The sequence below is a fragment of the Phoxinus phoxinus genome (assembly GCF_949152265.1).
Source record: "Phoxinus phoxinus genome assembly, chromosome: 6".
Lineage (NCBI taxonomy): Eukaryota > Metazoa > Chordata > Actinopteri > Cypriniformes > Leuciscidae > Phoxinus > Phoxinus phoxinus.
Genome location: NC_136881.1, coordinates 15230500 through 15252693, shown reverse-complemented (window position 1 = coordinate 15252693; position 22194 = coordinate 15230500). Strand labels below are relative to the sequence as shown.

Sequence of the window (22194 nt, the reverse complement as noted above, 5' to 3'; positions counted from 1 at the left end):
CATACGAAAAAACTTTGGCAAACCTCATTAAGAACGAAGAGATGCTCTTGCAATGAGCGTCTGCATTTGCTGATTTTCTTATAGCGCACATTGGTACGCCACACACGAAAAGCCTTCCACTTTCGGAAGAGGGCAAACACAGGGATGCACAAAAGCTTCCGGTGGTATTGGTATTCCTGCTCCCAGCGTTCTAAGGGCAAATAGTCCACCTCAGACCCACAGTAGTGCATCACTGCATGAGTACTGACCGTATAGTAGTCTGACTTGTTGACATTGTCAAACATTGCAATTCTGTTGGAAGAAAAGTTGGAGTATTTAGAGACAAAGATATGGTTTAACCGCACAGATAACAGGTCATGTGTATTTTCTTTCCATACTTTACTTTTTCATACTTTACTATCATTGATAGTGATCATGTGATGTCACACATTATTTAGAATACAAATGAAAAGTTACTGAATATTAACCTTTATTTGATGAAATATGTGAAATGGTTTGAAGTGAATTTAAATTATGAATTTAAATGTAAAGTAAAGCTGAATTTTCAGCAGCCATTACTCCAGACTTCAGTGTCACATGATCCATTAGAAAATGCTGATTTGGTGCTCAAGTAACATTTCTTATTATTATCAATGTTAAAAACAGTTCATATTTTTATTTTTTTTAAACATAGTATATTGATCCAGGATACCTTGATGAATACCAAGTTCAAAAGAACAACATTTATTTGAAATATAAACCTTATAAAAAATCTTTATTCTCACTTTTGATCAATTTAAAATGATTAATTTCTTTAAATAAATCTTACTGACCCCAAACTTTTGAACAATAGTGTGCAACCACACTTCTAAATAATTGCAAAAACGGGATTTCTTACTTGAGGTTGTAAGTGTCAAATTTGATGGATGATTTAGGTGCTGTAGACGTCACATAGAGGAATCCCAAGTGAGGGTTATTCCGGATGGTTTGAACGATGTCGGGTGGGGAGTGAATTTTAGCACAAATTACTTCCTCTAGTGTGTTGTAAAGCGGTGGAGAGAGGGTGTAGCTCAGAGGTGAAACTGTAACAGGACAACCTCTAAATGAGCTCTTTGTTCTTTTAGGAGGGGATGGGATCATGAGTGAGCCCTGCGTCAACTGCACCTGAAATCATCACATAAAAAGCACATCATTTTTACTAATGTTACAATAGGCACCTGCCAGAGTTGTTTATGAGTAGAGTGGTCAGACCTGTCTATCTTTGACATGGTCAGGAATTTTGGGCAGCTGTAGCGTAGAGGGTCCTCTCTCCAAGGCAGGGTCAATGGACTGGACCTCATCCGAGAAAAAAGGCATCTTAGGGCTCAAGTTGAACCTTTGGATGTTCTCCAGTTTCATACTTTCACTGCGTCTCTTCAGAATTGGCTAGGGTAAAATACAGATCATGCAGTTAAATTGGTAACACGAATGAGTATGACGGGGTTTTTTTCTTACCACTGTACTTTTATTTGTTTATTAATATTTGAGTCAACGACATACAACCGTATCATTAATTAAGAAAATGGAAAATATTTGAAATATCTAGTTCAAAATGCATGTTCATATAAATATACTCTTTGTACTCATGTTGGTTCCATTGCACTGAAAAATGTGCGTACAATCTTCCAAAAAAAATTTAATTTAATGATTAAACATGTGGTATAAATACTGTATTTAACTTGAATGCACATAAGTGTCCACATCTGCGATTAATTATTATTTTTAAAGTTTAGTTCGGTTTTTGGGGAATCATACCATATTTAAAACCTGAACTAATCTTAAATTTTCATAAAAATAGTATTATTTACTTATTCAAGATAATTATTCAGGGTCTGCAGGGATCTTCTCTATGATATAATCTCTCTCTCTCCCTCCCTCTCCCTCTCTGCATGTTGGATGGACCACGTTTTTCAAATTTTTATAAGATGTATAAATAATTTATTAAAAAAAATCTAGATAATAATAATAAAATATTATACTAAAATACTTAATAAGAATTGTATTCTTTTGATAAGGTATTTTTCTTCAATATGACATCAGGGCTGTTTTATCTAGCCTGGTTCTACCAGACTCTAGTACATTTCATTTGTGCAGAGAGTCTGGCCACTCTCCATTGACAAGCGTTAACTTCCTTGTAGGCGGGTACTCTGTAGAAGTTTAAAACTATTGGATCTGCCCAGAGTCACTCTGGATCTGCCATAACCAATTGCTAACGTTTGGTTGTGACGTGTGACGACTCAAACTAGCGCACAACCTCAACGTCATCGTTCTCAGCCACTCCCTCTGTTCGCTGATTGGACCGGTAAAAAATTGACCGGAGAAAACCCAAGAATATACCACAATCCCAGACGTAGTACTGGAGGAAAATGAAAATTGAGCGGAAGTACGTAGGAGGGCGGAGCCAGGCTATGTTGTATCACCCTGACCTTTTTTTTTTACTTTATACTCCCAAAACAATATAAAAATAAATTTAAATTACGATATTAAAAACATGCCCATTATATTTGTATTCAAGACAAGTGCACTGTACAAAAATATTTTCATGATTTGTTATCACAACATTTTTTCTTTTGTCAAATCACCTTTTAGATCATTTATGTTTAAACTTTAGATAACATAGGCTAATATTTTGAGTTTCTGTTGATTACACCAATCTCCTACATTGTATTAACTTAAAATTTCAATTAAATCAGATTTTTAAGGGAACCAAATACTTACTTTTTTTTTTTTACAGTTTATGTAAACTTTATTTTAACATTCATTTTAGATTTGTCACTTCATCGACCCACTTTTGACAGCCAAAAGGAATTAAAAGAATGAATGGACAAACAAACAAACGATTTGTACACTGAGTCCTCATTTGATGCTCTTACCAACATCTCAACTTGTGCTGGTCTTTGTGAGGTCAGTTGTCTCTCCTGAGCCTTAGTTCTGTGAGGGAATACCAGAGCATCAGCGTTCATCTGTGGACGTCTGGGCACTGCTGAGATAAGTCTAGCCCTCAGCTGCTCCACATCAACAGGTGCCAGAGAACCAGGTGCATTAGTAGACACAGGTAAAGAAGACTTGGCCGTCCCAAACAGCTTCTGTTTGCCATGATCTTGCTCTGGCCTTGGCTGGCTCCTGGAGGTGCCTTTCTGAAAAGAGTGCATGACCAAACTTTCCTCTTGTTTTGTGTTCTTCCCAAAAAGTCTCAATTCCTTCTCCTCGGAGTTATTCCTGGACAGTAAACTCTTTTAAATACAGTCAAGACAACAGCATGTTAGTGAGAATCTGTACAAAACTGTACAACAAAATGATTAACGTTAGTGTTGCTAAGTAACGTGCAGGAAGTCTCGTGTTGTTTTTCTTTTAAACTTGGTGCCAAATTATAGAGCAACGTTAACCAAAATATTGTAGTTTATTTCGTCATATGTAACAGTTATACAGGCAGGCATATCTTCAGGCGTTTTTAACAAAAAAATGTAAATGTCCGCTCGTTAGCAAACTAGTTATAAACGGCGCACTGACTTTCCTGCAACAAGACAGCAGCAATACTTACTAAATGTGTTTACAAGTCCCAGAGTGTGACATGCTTAGTCAATTGCAAACTAAATTAGCTGCTGCCAAGCATTCATGAAAAGCGACGGCATGTTTATATTTTTATTTCTTCGAAACGTGACAACTGAGTGGCGGTTATTTTCTTCTACTGGGCTGTTTATAGTTACTTAGCAACGAAGTGTACTTTTCACCACTTCCGCTTCAGATGACAGCAGGACAGATGGAAAGCGCAACATATTGCAGCGAATCGATTCTTTTAAATCAAAAACTACGATTTCGAAGAACCGACTCAAATAATTCAATGATTCTTTTAAGACAGGACAGTGCGTAATGTGTGTAATATATATAAGTATATGATCATACACTTTTCAATAAAACTATGTGAAGACACATAACTGCAGTTTGTAGCAGCATATCCAGAATATAAAACAAATATCAGAGCAAATAGTATAGTTATTTACATTAAAAACTCCCTTAGCTTCAAAAGTTGTTGCACAACAAATATATATTTTTAAATTGTTAATATTGTTATACAATATTATAAGTAATTTGTAGCATGTACGCTATTGTGGCTATTAAAGTAAAGTATTTTTTACCATTCCATGCCTGTTCCATTTTTTTTTTTTGTTACAGTCTGCTCGGTTCACTGGTGGAAAGAATTTCCAGGCTCAATGATTCAGCAAATTGTTGACTCGAAAACCGTTCGGACAGATTTGGTTTTGTTTCAAAACCAACCGAATCATTCAAAATATCCGTCTCAAAAGAATGATTGATTCGAACAAAGCAGGCATTTGAGACCCCTGCTGACACAAAGCTGGCATCCATCACATGGCATTTGAGCACACGAGAGAATCCAGTTTTGCTAAGCAATGAACCATTCCGCTAGAAAAAAAAAGTTTTGACAAACTAGAATAATTATTATTTTATATTATTTTTTACAAAAAAAAAACATCGATTTAAAGTGTATGAATATGTGCTGCGCCTTTTAATAAAGTATGACATTTTTGTCGCTCCGTTTGTGTGTAATGTGTCTCGCACTCTTGATCAAGTTCAACTAACGTTACACCTTACTGAACGATCTGAGAAATTCAGCCATCAATTTTTTTTCACCATCAAAAACTAAAATTGTGGTCCTGGTTACCCATCCACTTCTGTCTTTGAACTGGTTTAGATCCGATTGTGAATGTTTAAAACTGCCATTTATGTTGCTCTTGCAAGTTATATTTAATAAATTAGTATATAAATCCCTATCATCAGCTATATTATATTTTATATAAGCAAAGTGTGAAGCATTTCATCAACTGAGGTCAAGGCACAGACCACAAAGCAAACATCTTTAATTTTTGTCAACAGCTGTAAGCAGCACCACATAGAAAAGAAAGAATAAACCCCCAAATAAATAAAGAAATCATGACTATAAGTAAAAGGTGACATGTGCTTTGCTGGACATCAGTAGCAACTTTTTTTTTTATTTGCCATTTATACCATTTTAAGCTCAACGCTAAATGTTTCAGTGAAGGAATGGTGCATGACAAGACAAATCATTTACAAACCGAGCATGCGGGTGAAATTAGTCTCAGCAGTGTTGGGGAGGAAATTACATGATTACGATGCTACAGAATACCATTTGAGGCAAGAAAAACCTCTGAAATATAACAGGAAAAACTTCTAATTTAGAAAAACATTCTTGTCCCTGACTTATGAGACCACAGTATTTCTGCCACTTTTAAAAATCATGATCTCACTGACTGATGTACAATCTTCAAGCCCAATTGAAAACAGCCCCTTGTAATTTAAGGGCTCTTTAAACTCATTCGTCTTTTAGTTGGCTTTGCTGTGCGTTTCTGAGATCCTGGCGAAGGTTCGAGGGCTGATATGGGCGATATAATCAGTCTGGAACCGAGAATTTGGAGTGCGTCGCCTTTTCCTTTCACCTTGTGTGGTAAAGAATGCATCTTGGAAACGCATGCTGGATGCCGTGGACTGCAAAGGGGTGAAACAAACACATCAAAACATCATTCATGAAGAAAAACAGAACAGGACAGTATTTTTTATATTTTCTCATCATTGTCCACCTATTGAAAGTCCAAAAATGTTCAAGCCTCAAAAAGGATATCATCCATAAAAGTAATCCATATAAATCGAGAGGTTTAATCCAGTTCTTGATGTGTTCGAAGATGAACAAAAGTCTTGTGGGTTTGAAACAACATGAGTGTGATTCAATTTTGACAGAATTTAAATTTTTGGGTTAAGTGACCCTTTAAAGAAAGAGTTAAGTGAGAACTCACCAAACGACCTTTGACTTTTTTGGGCAGGTCTTCATCCAGTGTATAAATGTCCTCTCTCTTCGCCAATACTTGGGATCCATCTTCAAATTCCACCTACAAGAACACAGGATAAACCATGAATGATTAGAGAGGTACTGTAGTAAATCAGCAGTACTTGAGAAAATACGTGCGTTTGTACCTGGTACATATATGAAGTGTTAGAGCCAAGGTACTTGGCTCCATAAAAAAGTCCATCGGGCCACTTCACCTGAACAGCCTCCCCCACTTCAGGAGGTCCAAGCTGGGTACAATCTCTGCTCTGCAGGGTGAAAGAGAATAGATTCCACTCAGACGCCGGGATTAAAAACTAGAAATATTGGGCTCATTCTTACCAACGCATGAGAATTTTCTGTGATAAATAAGAGGCTGACAACTTTGTAAGCTTATATTTTGTATATTTAAGTTTGCATTCATCAGTTCAATGAAAACATGCCACAGATTATTCATTAGAACAACTGGCTAGCAGTGATAGAAACACTCACTACAATGTCTTCAGGGAATGTATCATTGCTGAATGAGCCATCATCAAACATGACTTCATAGAATGTTTGGGCCGTGACCTGGGTAACACGTGAGCTGTAGTAACGAAGATTCTTGTGTTTGGAGATCACTGTCTGGCCCACTTCTAATTCACTTCTGCTAACTTTCAATTTCTGAGGGGACAAAAAAATCTTGATGTTAAAGGGTCAATTATGTGACAGTTTTTTCTGTATGAATTAATTTATTTGTAAAAATATAAATATTTATAAATGGAAGAGCTCAACCGTACTTGGTATTGGTTCTGATCTGTCAATCAAGCACGTTTGAGCTTCATTTATCATATTTAATGTGCTCTCTGTATGTGTGTTGATCAATGTTTATATGCGAGTAAACTAAAAGCCTAAATAAAATCTATCCATCAAATAAAGTTGTCATGCCTTCAGAACACTTGGATTAGACGCTCGATTCATGTAGATTCCATCTACATGTCTTTATGAAGTTTTTGAAGCATCAACGTTTTGGTTACATGGACTGTTAATGGAGGGACAGATTTTTCTCAGGTTTTATTAAAAAAATATCTTATTTGTAGTTTGAATATGAACAAAAGTCTAATGGGTTTGGAATTACATGAGGGTGAATTTTCATTTTTGGGTGAACTAAACTAAACACTATAAACCTATGAAAAAAACAAATGAAAAGTTCATGATATCAGTAAAAAAATATAATAATCACATATATATATAAATATATATATATATATATATATATATATATATATATATATATATATATATATATATATTAGGGCTGTGAAACGATTAATCGCACCCATAAAAGTTTGTGTTTACATAATAAATGTGTGTGTAGTGTGTATAATTATTTTGTATATATAAATACACACACGTGCATGTATATATTTAAGAAAAATGTGTTATTTATATATAAAATGTTTATATTTATATATAATATAAATGATATATAAATCTATATACAGTATATACAAGCAAATATTCCTTAAATATATACAAGCATGTGTGTGTATTTATATATACAAAATAATTATACACAGTACACACACATTTATTATGTTAACAAACTTTTATTTTGGATGCGATTAATCGCGATTAATCGTTTAACAGCCCTAATTATATATATATATATATAATATATAATATATATATATATATATATATATATATATATATATATATATATATATAGAGGAGAAAAATAAAGTTATTTCAAATAACTTGAAATGTTAAAGATATTCTCTGAATTGCCCGGAAGTTTTGCGGCTGTGAGTGTACTTACAGCACTGGAGCTCCGTGATTGGTGTCTGTGACAGGTGATAAAAACCACATATGGCCAATCATCAGGCTCCATGGGCACTCCAGCAGCGTGTGCACAGGTGACATGGAAAGAGGTGGGGCAACGGCCACATGAGCACTGAATACATGCTCCAGATAGCTTTTGTATCCTGTTACGGCAATATATACACTTCTACAAAGAGTAAGAAAGAGAAGAGAGAGAACGAGAGAGAACACATAACATAATACATTAAAGAATGACAAGACTTAGTCGAATCATTAAAAAAGCAGTGTATGAAACATTCAGGTAACACTTTCAATAAGGTTACATTGGTTAACAAGATAACTACATTAGTTAACATTTAATAATAATGAACAATACTTCTAAAGCATTTAATAATCTTAGTAACTGCCTGGTAATGTTAATTTCAACATTTAGTCAAGTCAAGTCATGCTTTTTACATATTGTTTCAAAGCAGCTATACAGAGATAACAGAAATATAATGCAAAAAAAGTTTGTTTCCAGAAGAAAATAGTGTCACAGTCCAGCTTAAGTAAGTTCAGTGATGTTTCATTTTTGTTTAAAAAAATATATTAATTTAGTTCATTTATATATACATATAGCGGCTCTGGAGTAAACCGTGATGTCATCGTCCAGCTCAGTTCAGTTCAATGTATAATAGTGTCAATGCAGGCAGATCAATATTATTGTTGAATATTAAATGTTAAATTGAATGTCCCCAACTAAGTAAGCCAAGCCAATGGCTACAAAGAGGGAAAAAGGCGACAGTGGCAAGGAACCAAAACTCCATCAGATGGCAGAATGGAGAAATAAAACTTGGGAGAACCAGGCTCTGTCGGGGGGCCAGTTCTCCTCTGGCCAACGAATGAACAGTGTATGATTACGATTCAGGCAGCATTATAGGTCAGAAGTCAGATTGGTTTGGACCAATCAGAATATTATCCAGTTCCATCTGGTTGAAGATCGGAGTCACGTCGGTATGGAGAAGGGTTTGATGAGGTCCTGTCTAGGTGCAGGTCCTCCATCTGGTCTGGATACGGCCCGGATCCAGGCTGACTACATCATGTGTCATTACAGAACTCAACCTGCTGCGCTCATCTAGGGGAGAAGTCCAAAGCTGTGACCCGCCACAGCTTCACCCTGTTGGGTGAAAGAGCCCTGGGTTGGGTCTGTTAGGCTTGTCGGAGAGGGAGTTCCTTGATGCCCCTGTGGAGCTGAAATCCCTTTTCAGTGCTGCAGTGACAAATATGCTCAACAGAGCGACTTACGCAAGAAAGATGGAGGTTGCTTTCAAGGGTGATTGAGATTATTCAGAATGTGAGAGCGGCTTCAACGTGCTCTGAATATGATCAGAAATAGAATGTGTTTGAGCGATTGTGCGCACACAGACTCATTGTTACTTTTCTTTGTTCTGTTGCGGATGTGTTATGTTTTATGCAGGAACTTTTGGATAAGGACAGTGCCTTTTAAACTTCAAATTTATCTTGCCGCAATTTCTGCGTGCCATGTGGGGATTGACAGGAACATCATAGGTCAACACCTGCTTGAGAGGTGCACGGGCCGGCACTTGAACGGGGTTTCAAGGTTTCACTAATTCTGCTGTGGGATCTGTCTAGTATGCTTAATGCACTCTTAATGTGTGTGTGTGTGTGTGTGTGTGTGTGTGTGTGTGTGTGTGTGTGTGTGTGTGTGTGTGTGTGTGTGTGTGTTTTTCTGGTAAACCCTATGCTTTTATTGGTCGAGTGAATGTATGTTTTAAACAGCTTATTGTACATGTAAGTTAATCACTGTTTTAAACTAATGCACTGCACACATACAGTAGCTCGTACATCACATACAGATTGCACGCACGCAGAAACATTCAGTAGCGCAGAAATGTAATGTATTGAAACTGAAAAGTTCTTGAATATATTTCTTAATAACTAAACCCCACAGCTGCACTATTAGTAGAGAGACGCTACCAGGTATAATTAATTCACATGAAATCACTCTTTCACTAATGCATTCATATACATGTACTCTTTACTATGCTACTTTATCTATGTTTGATTTAAAACAAGCAGAATCATTGAGAAAAATAATGGCCCAATGACAAAAGAACTGATCAAAATAAGCTGTTATGTAGAAGCAATAGCTTTGTGGGCAGCACTGTGTCATATACCATTGCCATGGTTCAGTCTTATTTGTTCATTAATGACGTTATCAGCGAATGTCCTCACTAATATAGTGAAATATTATGACAAACGACTATTGAGGACATTTTACTGGTCCTCACTAGTTTAAAAAGGCTTATAAATTGGCCAAAACATGTTTTTATTTAAATCTAGTGTTTTGCACGTTTCTGTGATTGGTATGTTTCGGGATAGGGGTTGGTTAGGTGATAGAAAATATCTTTAACCTGATATAAAATCAATGGAAGTCTATGCATTGTCCTCACTAATATAGTGAAACAAAAGTGTGTGTGTTTATTACTCACCAGTTTATATCTCTGTACAGGTATGGCACTGATGTCAATAGGAGCTCTCTTCACCACATCTATGAACTTCACCTCAGGGAGACCCACAGCACACATCACATGGGCCCACCTACAACATGTATAATTCATGAGCCGCTTGACTCATTCACTAATATCTAAGAACACTGGCTTTTTCTAAATGCGTATTTGCTTATAATGTCTATTTTAAATACTGGAGGACGTGTGTAAAAAGCACTGAGGCTTCTGCTCTGTTTAATTAAACACTAAATTAGGATTAAGGGATCTGAATAAGGGAGTTTACCTGTCATCTGAGGTTCTCTTTAATGCACCTCCCCTCAGGTTACACAAACAGCATCCCTGGTATAAAACACACACAAAACAGATATAAGATGTAGTCAATAAAGTATACTGATACAGTAAATGTTGACTGACTGCATGATTACTTACAGCTGCCAGGTCTCCGCTCACACATCGGTCACATGTCCACACTGGGCCAACATCATGAATAGAAACACCGTAGCAACCTGTAGACCAATCAAACTGTTACATTCTCTACTATGCCAAACAATTTTTTTTACAACATGCTTTTTTTAGGGTCGTCAAGGTTAATGTGTATGCTTAAGATATTAATTATTTAAGTTAACACAATCATTTCTTTAACACACATACATAATTCTGCTTTGTAAAATGTCAGAAATTAAATCATGAGATGAATTAAATTATTTTATTCGACTAACAGCCCTAAAGCATGGTACAAAAAGATTTCATTGAAGTAAAAATGTTTCTCTTCCAGTTTATATATCTAACATTACTCTAGAAGTGAGCAGAAAAATATAACCATAAATTTAATACAAAGTAGAGATAACGATTTTCCGATAATATAATAAATTACTTTAGTAAAATGGCTATATAAAAGCCAATTATTTAATTTATTAAATCGTTTTTTAAAATCATAATTAACATCAAAGTCAGATAAAACAAAAATGAATGAATAATTAATATAGTATGCATAGTATAAATGGATAATTTAATATTTATAACTAACAAATTAAATAAATTATAAAAACTACCATTTTAATTTTTTTAAAGAAATTAATACTTTTATTCAGCAAGGATGGAGTAAACTGTTCAGAAGTGGCAGTAAGGACTATTACATTATTAAAGAACATTGCTATATCAAATACATGCTGTTTTTCTGTTTCATAAAGAATCCTGAAAACATTATTATATCATCACAAAAATATTAAGCAGCACAGCTGTTTCTTGAGAACTAAATCAGCAAATAGAATGATTTCTGAAGGATCACGTGACACCTAAGACTGGAATAATGGCTGCTGAAAATTCAGCTTTGCATCACAGGAATAAATTACATTTGAATATATATTAGAATAGAAAAGATTTTAAATTGTAATATTTTACAATAGTATTGTTTTACTGTATTTTGAGCACCAGAGACTTCTTTAAAACAAAAAAACAAAAAAACTTACAGACCCTAAACTTTTGAATGGTTTTATATTATTTAATAATTAATTATATTTTATAAAGTCCAGGTTTCCCTTGCCAGAGGATCATGATATTTTGGGGCTTTTTCAGTTGTTAATTGTGTTGTTAAGTGATCTCAGTGACGTACTGGCATGAACTTGAACACAGCAACTGTCGCATGCCACAAGAGGACTGGATCCATCCTCCTCCAATAGTGTGTTCGAAGGGCATGGGCCCTCCTGGTATGCAAAGCAGATTTCAGGGATCAGAGGTCGCGATCTCAAGCCTGCCACCTGTGAACATGACCCCTGAGACTCTGAGGCAGGATTCATCAAGACATCATGCCTTCTTTCCTCTAAATTCTCAGGCTGTGAGAAAAAAACAACAATAAATGTTTTTGCATCACATAGCACATATACACAACCAGATTAGTACCTAGCATCTGTCTACCTGATAGTACGGCATGAAAAGGGTGCAGACAGCACAGTGAGGAGCGGTTTGAGCTGCGGTTGCGTTGTACTCTCGTTCATATTGAAGATGAGCTTTTCTGTGTTGCCACAGATGCACTAAAGGCTTTGCCCATTCCTCAGTTTCTGGCTCCTCTTCTTTAGTTTCACACTCCTCTACAGTCTCTGAGACACACACACAAATAAATATTTACTCTAGGGCTGTCAATTTCATTTAGTATGATTAATTTTTTAAATTGACACAGCTTTTTAAAAGTGCATGCGTGAAAACAGCGGGACACAACAGCCAAGACATCAGTCTACTTGCATTGTGTACATAGATGATTAATTTAAAATACCAGGAACAGAATGCAACAACGCATTATTAGTGTAATTATGTCCTGTGACAACATGCAGTTTAATAAATGGTACATAGATTTTTAAAACCATTACAATGTCACAAATAAGAATGACATTTTTGTTACTTTTCTTTCTTTTTTTTCATCCATAATTGTAAGCTATTTTTTGCTCATAATAAAATAAAAGTGGTTAAACATCCACCATCATCGCTGGCAGCCTGCTGTTTCACAGCACTGGGAACTGCTCTTGCTGTGGGCTTTCTGAGGGGGTGACGCCAACTCTTGGTAGTCTTCTTAACAGTTTGCATGTGATACTATGAGAGCAAAAAAAGAGAGAGACAAAGAGGAGGTCAGTGAAAGAGACCGTACACTTTACGAAAATATTGTTGCTACCTTTATTGTACATGTGTATATACAGTATGTGCACATTTATTAATGCGGTAACGCTTTACAATAAGGTTCATTAGTTAACATTAGTAAATGTATCAACTAATATGAACTAACAATGAGCAATACATTTGTTACAGTATTCATTAATATAAATTGTTCATGTTAGTTCACAGTGCTTTAACTAATGTTAACAAATACAACTTCTGATTTTAATAATGTATTAGTAAATGTTGAAGTTAATATTAACTGAGATTAATAAATGCTTTAGAAGTATTCTACATTCTTAGTTCATGTTAAATAATGAAACCTTATTGTAAAGTGTTAACCATTAATGCTTTGGCACTGTAAAGCTTTGTTTACAAGGCATGAATGTGTGAACAGTAATTAAGTAAGTCCTCTGATGTATGAGAAGAGAAAAAGTTCTCACAAAAAAGAAAAAGAAAATAAATTGGGATTCACAGCAAATTATTATACATTACCACTCAAAAGTTTGGGGTCAATAAAATTAATACTTTTAATAAATTAGCAAGGATGCATTACATTGCTCAAAATACACAGTAAAGACTTACATTGCAAAAATGTAAGGGGTCGAGAGTATTCTGAAAATATAAACAGTTTCCAAAAAATAAATTTTTATATATATATATATATATACACACACACACACAGTAGTCAACATTTGAAGTGGATCAAAAAAGTTAATCAAAGTTGTCCTAAGACAAGAAAAGGTATTGTTCAAAATTCAAGTGTAACTTTGATGAAAGGTTTTAATCCACTTCAAATGTTGGCTACTGTATTTACGTGTATATATATATATATATATATATATAACAAATAATAAAATATACACAAACAACAACAAAAATTTGCAAAATGTCTTGTCACTGTGGTCGATGTTGTTTGGGACAGAAGCTCAGAACATAATACTGAAGAATACAGGATGTATTGCTTGTCATGGTGTAGCACCAGAACTCACTGTACAGACTTCCCCTGGCTCCAGGCCCGTTTCCACATACTCAGGGTCACTCATGGCATTCTCCTCACTGGATTCACTGCTGCTGTCCGCACCTTTATCTCCCGATTCACACGAATCAGAGTCGCTCACAGACCCATCATGCTCTGACTTCACACCTTCGTAATACTCCTGCCCTTTAAACTCTTCCTCCTGAGTTTCCTGAGAGCCTGTCTGCTCACCGAGCACACAAGCTACAGCTGGTACCATCTCGACGTTCTGCTGCTTGAGATCTATGGGGGTGTTTAGAGCAACGTCTGCACCAGAGCACTGCATGGGAATGGGCTCCAGGTTGGTCCAGGTCTGGGTGCATGGTGAAGAGTTCGGAGAATCTGGGAACTTTTCTTGTTGGCACCCTGATTCAGACCACATGGTGTAGGGCAGAGAGTCATGGGAATATTCTGTGAGACTGTTTACACCTGTAGTAAGACCCATTACCAACTCGGGCTGCAAGCTCTCAATTAGCACTGCAGGATTCTGGGAGCTAATGTTTTTCCAAATGGTGAAGGGTTTGGACTCCACAAAGGGGCCATGGGAGGATGTGAGAGAGCCGGACTGCTCTTCAAAAGACATAGAGGTTTGTTTGTCCCCTCCTTCTGCTGAGTTATTAGAGTTGCGGGCATCTATAAAATCCATGTCTGCTACTGTAGAACGTTGTAAAATACTGTGAGTAGTGATTTTAAACTGCGAAATTGACTCATGTTGAGTGTTCTGGTCTGTGGATGGGCATGTGTGTTTATGTCCTTCCTGTTTGGACTCCTCTTGTGGCTCCCACTGTGACACCAAAGAAGGAGGTGCTGGTTTTGCTATAAAGGTATCTGAGATCGAGTTATTGAACGATTGGCTCACACCTTCTTGGGGTAAAATTGGCCAATTGGGACAAGCTTTTTCACAAGTCCCCACATCAGCTGTTATAACAGGAGGTGAGTGTGATTTTTCCAGATGGAGAACAGGTGCAGTACTGCTCGGACTATGAGGGCGGTGATTTGCAGTGTCGGGTCGTACAGCGAGAGTCAGCGAGGGCATTTCAGGTGCGAGAGAGTGAGGATTGACTCTCTCTTCTGTGAGCTCAGGCATTAGAAGAGGCATTTCACAAAAAGGAGCAGTCTGGATTTCAAAGTTTGTTCTGTTCTCCAAGGTTTCTGAATCCTGAAGAGTAGAGTGTAGACGGATCGAGCTTTGCTCCTTGTAAAGTGCTAATGTGCCGTAATCGATGCTGCCCTCAGTCAAGATATCGGCGACCGTCTCTTCCGTTTCAATTTTAGCCTGTTGGGAATCACTGTCCGAAAATAAAACCGCAGCACCAGTGGAGCTACGTCTCTGTGAATGGGTCACAGGAACAGAAGGTGCATTTATTCCTGAGACAGATTCACAGTCTGTTTGAGTAGGACTTTCAGCAGTCCTTTCTGAGTCCATATTCACATCCACAGTGATGTCACTCTCTGAGGTTGGTTCAGGCCCAGGCTTTGCGGTGGAGACGGTGTTTGTGGATACTCGACCTTCATCCAAATGTACAGACGTCTGGGAGCTTGCGTGACCTGGATCAGGGTTATTCTGACAGGATGTGGAGGTGAGGGGAGAAGTCGAGAGACGTTCAGGTGAAGCATCTTTGACTTGTGAGGTAGAGTGGGCCAGCAAGTCACTCTCCACTCTTGTTACTTTAACAACACACATTTGTCGACATGGACCAGTGAGCCCTAAAAAGACAAATAAGTGTCATGAAACAATAATACAGTATCCAAATATACAGTAAAAATAGTAATGTTGTGAACTATTAAAAAAACTATTTTCTATTTTAATGATGGGAAAATAGAAATTTCAGCAGCCACTACTCCAGTCTTCAGTGTCACATGATCCTTCAGAAATTAGTTTAATATGCTATTTGGTGATGAAGCAGCATTTCTTATTATTATCAACACTGTGATACATTATTTTTCAGAAATCTTCGATGGATAGAAAGTTCAAAAGAACAACATTTATTTGAAATAGAAATCTTTTGTGATATTATAAATAACTTTACTGTCACGTTTGACAGGCCAGTAACAGAAGAGAATGTGATGAAACAGAGATCACAAGTGTTCATTTGCATTCTGTAAAAATGTGGTGTTGAGATAACTAGGACTTAAAGGTCTGAAATAAAATGCTGACCGATACTGAAACTGTCGAACACAAACGGTATCTGTCCTTAATGTGACTGTTAACAGGTTATATTCACGAATCAATGCCACATAAAATAAAAATGCTCATTTATTTACGTGTATTTCTGAATCAGAGAACAAATGCAAACTGCTAGGCTTTGTGTATTTGTGGAATGTATTGTGAACTTACAAAAATAATAGAGATACTAGCCTTTTAATTCAGTTGGGAACTGCAATTCTTTTTGGTGTTTCACTGGGTCTTCCTCTTCCTTGTCTTTTGATGTTAAAGCTGCCCCTCTACTCCTCCGACTTACTCCCTTTACTGGTGCGGTGTCCACAGTCTTCAATCGTTTGGAGCATGTGCGTGGATAATGGAGACTGTTGATACGAAGAGAGAGAAAAAAAAAAAATCACATGCTGTCCAAGATTGTCAATTGAGCCTGTCACAACCATAAACAAATCTCTATAGTCATTGACTATATCAAAGATGCATTATTATTTATTTATATTTTATATAGATGACATTCGGGAATTTGCCACCATATGACTCAACATGTTTATAACTATAATAGGTCTGAAAATGTATTTTGTAATATTTTATTCAAGCACTCAAACTCAGACTTGAACGTTGGGCAAAAACAACAAGTGTGCAGGCCTGCTGTAGGCTACTTATTGTGCCATCTTAAATTACTGTGGCGTGTTGTTTAAGTACTATTTCCTATTTATTATGCAAGTGGCATGGTAGGATTTTAGTTCAATAAACATTCAGATCTTAGTTTTTCAAAGAAAGTGCTTGTTTGTTTGTTTTATCGTCTCTTTTAAGATAACTGGTATCAATCTCAGACAAGTTTGTTAAAGTTTACCAGGTCTACTTAGGTAATGGAAAAGCTACTTAAAGAGGTTGTTCCTCATTATTAAGCAAGTCAGAGTTCTTATGCAATTAGAGAGGAAGAAAGATCTTTATGAAGATGAAAAGCATGAAATGGTGCAATGTCTTGTAAAAAGACATGTAAACAACTAATATTTAGCAAAAACTGAACAGAGCTTGTCAAACTGTCAAAAGATTTGGAGGAACAGAAGAACCCCGTCAGATAAAGGCTTATTAAGGAAAGTTTCTGTCAAACCAATAAATTGTATTAAAAGGGCAGCTATATATAAAAAAGCCAATGTTGAGCAGCAAACAGGTATTTGAAGCTGCTTGTGTCTCTGGAGTCCCAATAACATCTCCAGCCACCCCTAACCAAAGCTTACAAAGATAAACATTTACAGTGGGTGTAGAAATCATTTTTCAAACAGTTTAATTGCCATGGTGTTTTTTGCAGCATGGGATAGTGCGTTGTCCTGCATGAAAATCGATTTATATCAGAAGGTACTATCCTTTTTTTTCCCACCATAGCATAAAATGGTCAGTTATGAACTCTTTGACACCCTTCAGAAACCCTAAAGGGACTTTTCATCTCACTTCCCAATATTCCAGCCTAAATCATCAACCGCCAGCACCTTGCTGACATCGCAGTCTTGTTGGAACGGGGTGGTCATTCACCAACCATCCAGAAATCGTCAATGAATACAACTATTTAAAAAAGTCTTCATGCGTTTCTAAATCCAATGTAAACGTTTCTCTTTGAGAGCTTTGGTTAGGGGTGGCTGAAATGCAACTGCCAGCCTGCATTGAGAGGTTCTCCAACTCCAGAGACACAAGTAACAGTGGCTTTTATTATAGCCGCTCTTTTAATACAATCAAATTATTTGACAGAAACTTCTATGCTCTAAATCTCTCACAAATCTTTAAACAGTTCGACAATCTCTATTCAATTTTTGCTAAATATTAAATATCAGTTTAAAATATTATCTAATGCTATAAGCACTTAGTGCATGTTAGCGTAATAGCTGCTGCCTTATTATAAATTATTTATCCATGTACATCTTTTTTTTTTTTTTAATTCATTCATAATTTTTAATCAAAAATGTTAACCTCCCCTCCCCCTCAAAATGGCTAATTTTTTTACTCATTCCAGGAGCCTTTTCACTCGTATATACATTACAATAGGGAAGAAAAGACCTTTGCAACCTCCGTTTCATGCCGACTATTAACAGACTTTTTTGTTACTCAAACTGTTGTAGTTGACCTGAAAGAGAAAACTGACCATAGAAGACGGCAGTATACATTAATACTCGCTATAGCAACCCTTCTTGAAACCCTGATAATACCTTGTGGTGGAGGGTGCTTTCCTGCGACGTCTCTGAAGCCAGCTCTGCAGCTCTGGTGTGGTGCTGGGTGTAGCCAGGGTGTGATCCAATGAGCATGAGTCTTTGCCTTGTGTCCAAGCCTGATATCGATCCGGCTGGAATCGTCTGACAAACGGATCCATGGAGATCTTCACCATGTCCTTACTGCATGTGCACTGCAAGAGGACACAAAAGTAAAGTGTGAAATGTTCACTGGCTGAAGATGAAGGAACAGTAACATGAAGTTGCCAGATTTACATCAGCAACAGCTGTTATTATGTGCTTCTACCTGCGTAGCAACTTTTCCATAATTAATCCACCGGAGACTGGCGAAATTGGTGGATTCAGCACAGTTGAAGCCGTGGTTGAAGCCAGCGTGGTAACCATAGGGAAATGTTATCATAAACTCCCCTGCTTCCTGTGTTATCTATAAACATATATTAGTTTATTGTGAAGACATACAAGGAGAACTGAGACACAGCAAAAATATCCTAAACCTAAAATAGTTGTAAATTGATTCTAAAAGGATTGCCTTATCAAATGGTATGCTGTATTTCTTTAGTACAGAGGGGGATATCAGTGTCATCTTGTGTCTCAGGAACGCCTCGCAGCTTTTAAAGCTGTTAGGAAAGAAACCTAAGGACAAAGACACATTTATCACACCCAGTACAACACAGTGTATATATGCATTACATTCCTTTAAAAGACACCTTTATAGCACTACTTTAAAGTTTTCACCTATAGCAAGACGCTCCAATCTCTTCCCGTGTTCTGGAGGGATGGCATACCTGTGAAATTGGTATATTTATTTATTTATTTATTAAGAAATGGAAAAATTCCTGGTCCTCAGGAGAGGTACAAGAAGAAAAAAGTCCAAATAGAACTATGCGTGCTGAAGGAACACAGAAAACCACAGCGAGTCCTACCAGGATTTGGGCTCGCCAAAGTGCAGGTAGTTAATGCTGTAGAGGTCCATGTCCTCCGTGTGCCAGGAGAAGCTGGTCTTCCACATGCCAAAGTACAGATAGGGTGTGTTTACTCCCTGAATGGACACACCACAGTCCTCCTCGATTACGTCCAAGATTGAGTTCAAGTGCCCGATGTTCCATTCTTCAATGTCCTGAGATAAGAGTGGAAGTAACAGTATGTCAACTCCTTACCAGTATACAGCACAAATAAGAAAGTAACATGGCACTACCCAGACTTTTTGGATATGTTGCATGTTAATTTCTGATTTTTTTATATTTTTATGTGTATACCTCAGATTTATATTAAAATACCAAGTAAATATTCTGGTAATTCATTATGGTAATCATTTATGGTATATTTCAAAGCAGTTAAATTTCACAATACTCAATAATAATTTCAAAAAATAACTGAATGAACTGAATGAATAGCAAATTAAAAAAAATTGTTAAAACAATTTAAAAATTCTCCCATTTAAATTTTTTATAATAATAGTAACACATTAAATCAACAAAATGGCATTAGGCTTTCAACTATTTCTCAATTAAATACACCATTGCGAAAAATTGCTAAAACTTTTTTAGTAATCATCCAAGTAAACAGAAATAAAAAGTAAATAAATAAAATAAAACTGCAATTTTCTCTTTTTCTTGTTAATAATGTTGTTAAATTAATTTTTACAATAATAACAGTAGTAAGAGCATAATAGACTATTGAAGTGTGATTTAGTAATAATAGCGGTTGTAGCGATTTAGTGGCAAAGTACCAGTAATTATTTTTTAAATCCATTTTTTTTAACTGCAACCAGTCATGAACACTGTTATCCTTTGTTATAACACACATGCCATTCACATATGTTACGCTGGACATTCAGTGGACAAGAGCTGTTCTCCACCTGCATCCTCACCTCATCGTAGATCGTGCCGCTCACATCAGCACCATAGATGGGCGAGACAAATGTGAGATTCTTCCAGTACTTCCTCTCCAGGTCATCATAGTTCAGGTAGCGAGGTGTGCAGTACCTGAGTAGGTAAATCACACATCTCCAGATGGCCTTAACGAATATAGGTCAATCCATCATTTTAAAGAAAACTCATTACAGAGTGCATTAGAAGTCCAGCACATAACAATAAATAAAACAAGGAACCAAATTAGAGGTGTTTGTGAACTGTATGCCATTTCATGACATTGGAATTTGTGGCACAATACAAAACTGGTACCTACAACAGCCTGCCTTATATCTAAATGTAGGTTATGGCTGACCACCACAAAGAAACTGACAGAATGTGCATACTCTGCAAAGTCTGCATAGAATATAAACTGCATGCACCTTCTGTGTTTAAAATATTATAATAGCAGTATGCTACTTTGAACCAGACATGTGCATTTTTGTGTTTGTCACTTACATGTCACTGTTGGCCAGTCTACGGAACTCTTTCACAGTGAGTGGTTTCTTCTGGATGTTGTACTGGGTGAAGAGTCCTGATTGGCCAGCTACCATCTGCTGAATAGGTGCTTGGATGACAAAATCATCAATATCATCGTAGTTGCGACGTGGCTTCCAGCCCTTGGGTGGAATTACCTGTGGAAATAATTAAGATCTAAATGTAAGAATTAAGCGTGTATGCAGTTGCACGCATGCACGCAAACACACACACACACACACACACACACACACACACACACATATATATATATATAACTAGACATTATTATTACTATTTTTACTATATTATTATAATTATATTATATATTAGAGTTGAACTTTCACTATCAATCACATACATAAACATACAAGCATACTAACCTTGGCTAGGCCAGCACGATGTGCTCCCTGAGACTCCATATACACCAGGTATTGGTTGAAGTCCTTAAACTCCTCCATGGTAGGTCTGAAGGTCATGATCTTACAGGCAGGGTTAGCCAGGGCACTTTCCCCAACACCTGCCATCCTGACCTCTTCCTCCAGCCTCCCAGAGGATCTACCTGCAGAGCACACTGTGTTGCAACTAGACGTCCCCTTCACAACATTGATCGTGCAGTAAAACATGCACAAATATTGTGTTCAACCTAGTTTGGGTGTTAACAGCTGCAAGTCCAACAGCTTACATGCACATGACTGAGTGTATAGCCATTCTAATTATTTTCATACAACGATTTTGGTCCAGATAGTACATACTGATATGAACTGTATGCAGACAATTCACCTGATTAGGATTTCATCACTGCCAGTAAAACCTACAAAATATCCTCATTTACAGCATATTTCATTTCTGAAGAAATTTACCATTAAATCATATTTGTTCCATTAAATCAGCCCTATTTAACGTTACCACTTAATTCAATATGAATGCACAATGCAGCAAGCCTGTGACTGTCATTTACAAACGTCTAGTTGAATGAGTTTTAATGCAGGCCCACTCCCATAATCTGCTGATAAAACATAAACCAGAAAAAGACGAGCTACATAAAGGTGAAATATACATACACAATCTCGTCGCATGAAGTCGCAGGAAGTGTAAACTCTCTGCGTTATGATTTTTATTGTTCAAACTATATTGTTTACTGTACTCAGATAGGTTTATTTACAGCTAGCTCATTAGCTGCTAGAGTGACTATATTAAATGTCAACTAGTGTCGTTGTCAAAGTTCTTCTCTGAGCCAATAATAGCAAGATGAAGCTACTTCTATGCGCATGACACATCTGTGCTCTGTTAGGTGTATAGATTAGAAATACCTCAGTGAAGTGTGATCGTGGGCACGCAGTCCAGTCCCTTTAAATCCCCCAGCTGTACTTCATGACAGCTCTCTTCTTTCACACGATTTCATGTCTGCCTCTCTTTATCTCGCTAGGGCTTCAGAGAGACCAGCGCCATCTGGTGGCCTGTATGTATGCCATTCACTGCAATACATCACAACATTTTTTTAATCTGAAGGGTTAAATTTAGTTTAGACACTGAGTAAATAAAATAGTTAAGAATAATGTATTTATAGGTCTATGC

The 22194-nt window shown here is 36.7% G+C and overlaps 2 protein-coding genes across 3 annotated transcripts in view; both read right to left on the bottom strand.

Moving 5' to 3' along the window:
• Positions 1-3693, bottom strand: part of dnah6 (dynein, axonemal, heavy chain 6) — an 83020-nt gene extending 79327 nt beyond the window's left edge. Inside the window, exons 1-5 of the mRNA XM_079616837.1 lie at positions 3560-3693; positions 2892-3251; positions 1231-1404; positions 878-1143; positions 24-291 (exon numbers count right to left, since the gene is read on the bottom strand). Coding sequence (XP_079472963.1) covers positions 24-291; positions 878-1143; positions 1231-1404; positions 2892-3170 — 987 coding nt within the window. The 5' untranslated portion in view covers positions 3171-3251; positions 3560-3693. The remainder of the gene's footprint in view (positions 1-23; positions 292-877; positions 1144-1230; positions 1405-2891; positions 3252-3559) is intronic.
• A 1185-nt stretch (positions 3694-4878) lies between these two features.
• Positions 4879-22056, bottom strand: kdm4c (lysine (K)-specific demethylase 4C). 2 transcript variants are annotated; one of them, XM_079614712.1, is made up of 22 exons: positions 21930-22056; positions 21000-21178; positions 20599-20774; positions 20100-20214; positions 19153-19346; positions 18965-19014; positions 18759-18862; positions 18516-18653; positions 18209-18402; positions 16209-16375; positions 13824-15556; positions 12660-12771; positions 12103-12284; positions 11801-12020; positions 10618-10694; positions 10472-10527; positions 10171-10279; positions 7677-7865; positions 6368-6538; positions 6025-6144; positions 5847-5939; positions 4879-5541 (listed from the first exon to the last, which is right to left on the bottom strand). In XM_079614712.1, exons 2-22 carry the CDS (start codon positions 21141-21143, stop codon positions 5380-5382), a joined length of 4506 nt encoding a protein of 1501 aa, XP_079470838.1. In that variant the 5' UTR covers positions 21144-21178; positions 21930-22056; the 3' UTR covers positions 4879-5379. The 2 variants fall into 2 exon arrangements, with proteins under 2 accessions (XP_079470838.1, XP_079470839.1); XM_079614713.1 differs by lacking the exon at positions 6368-6538.
• Positions 22057-22194: the final 138 nt, after the last annotated feature.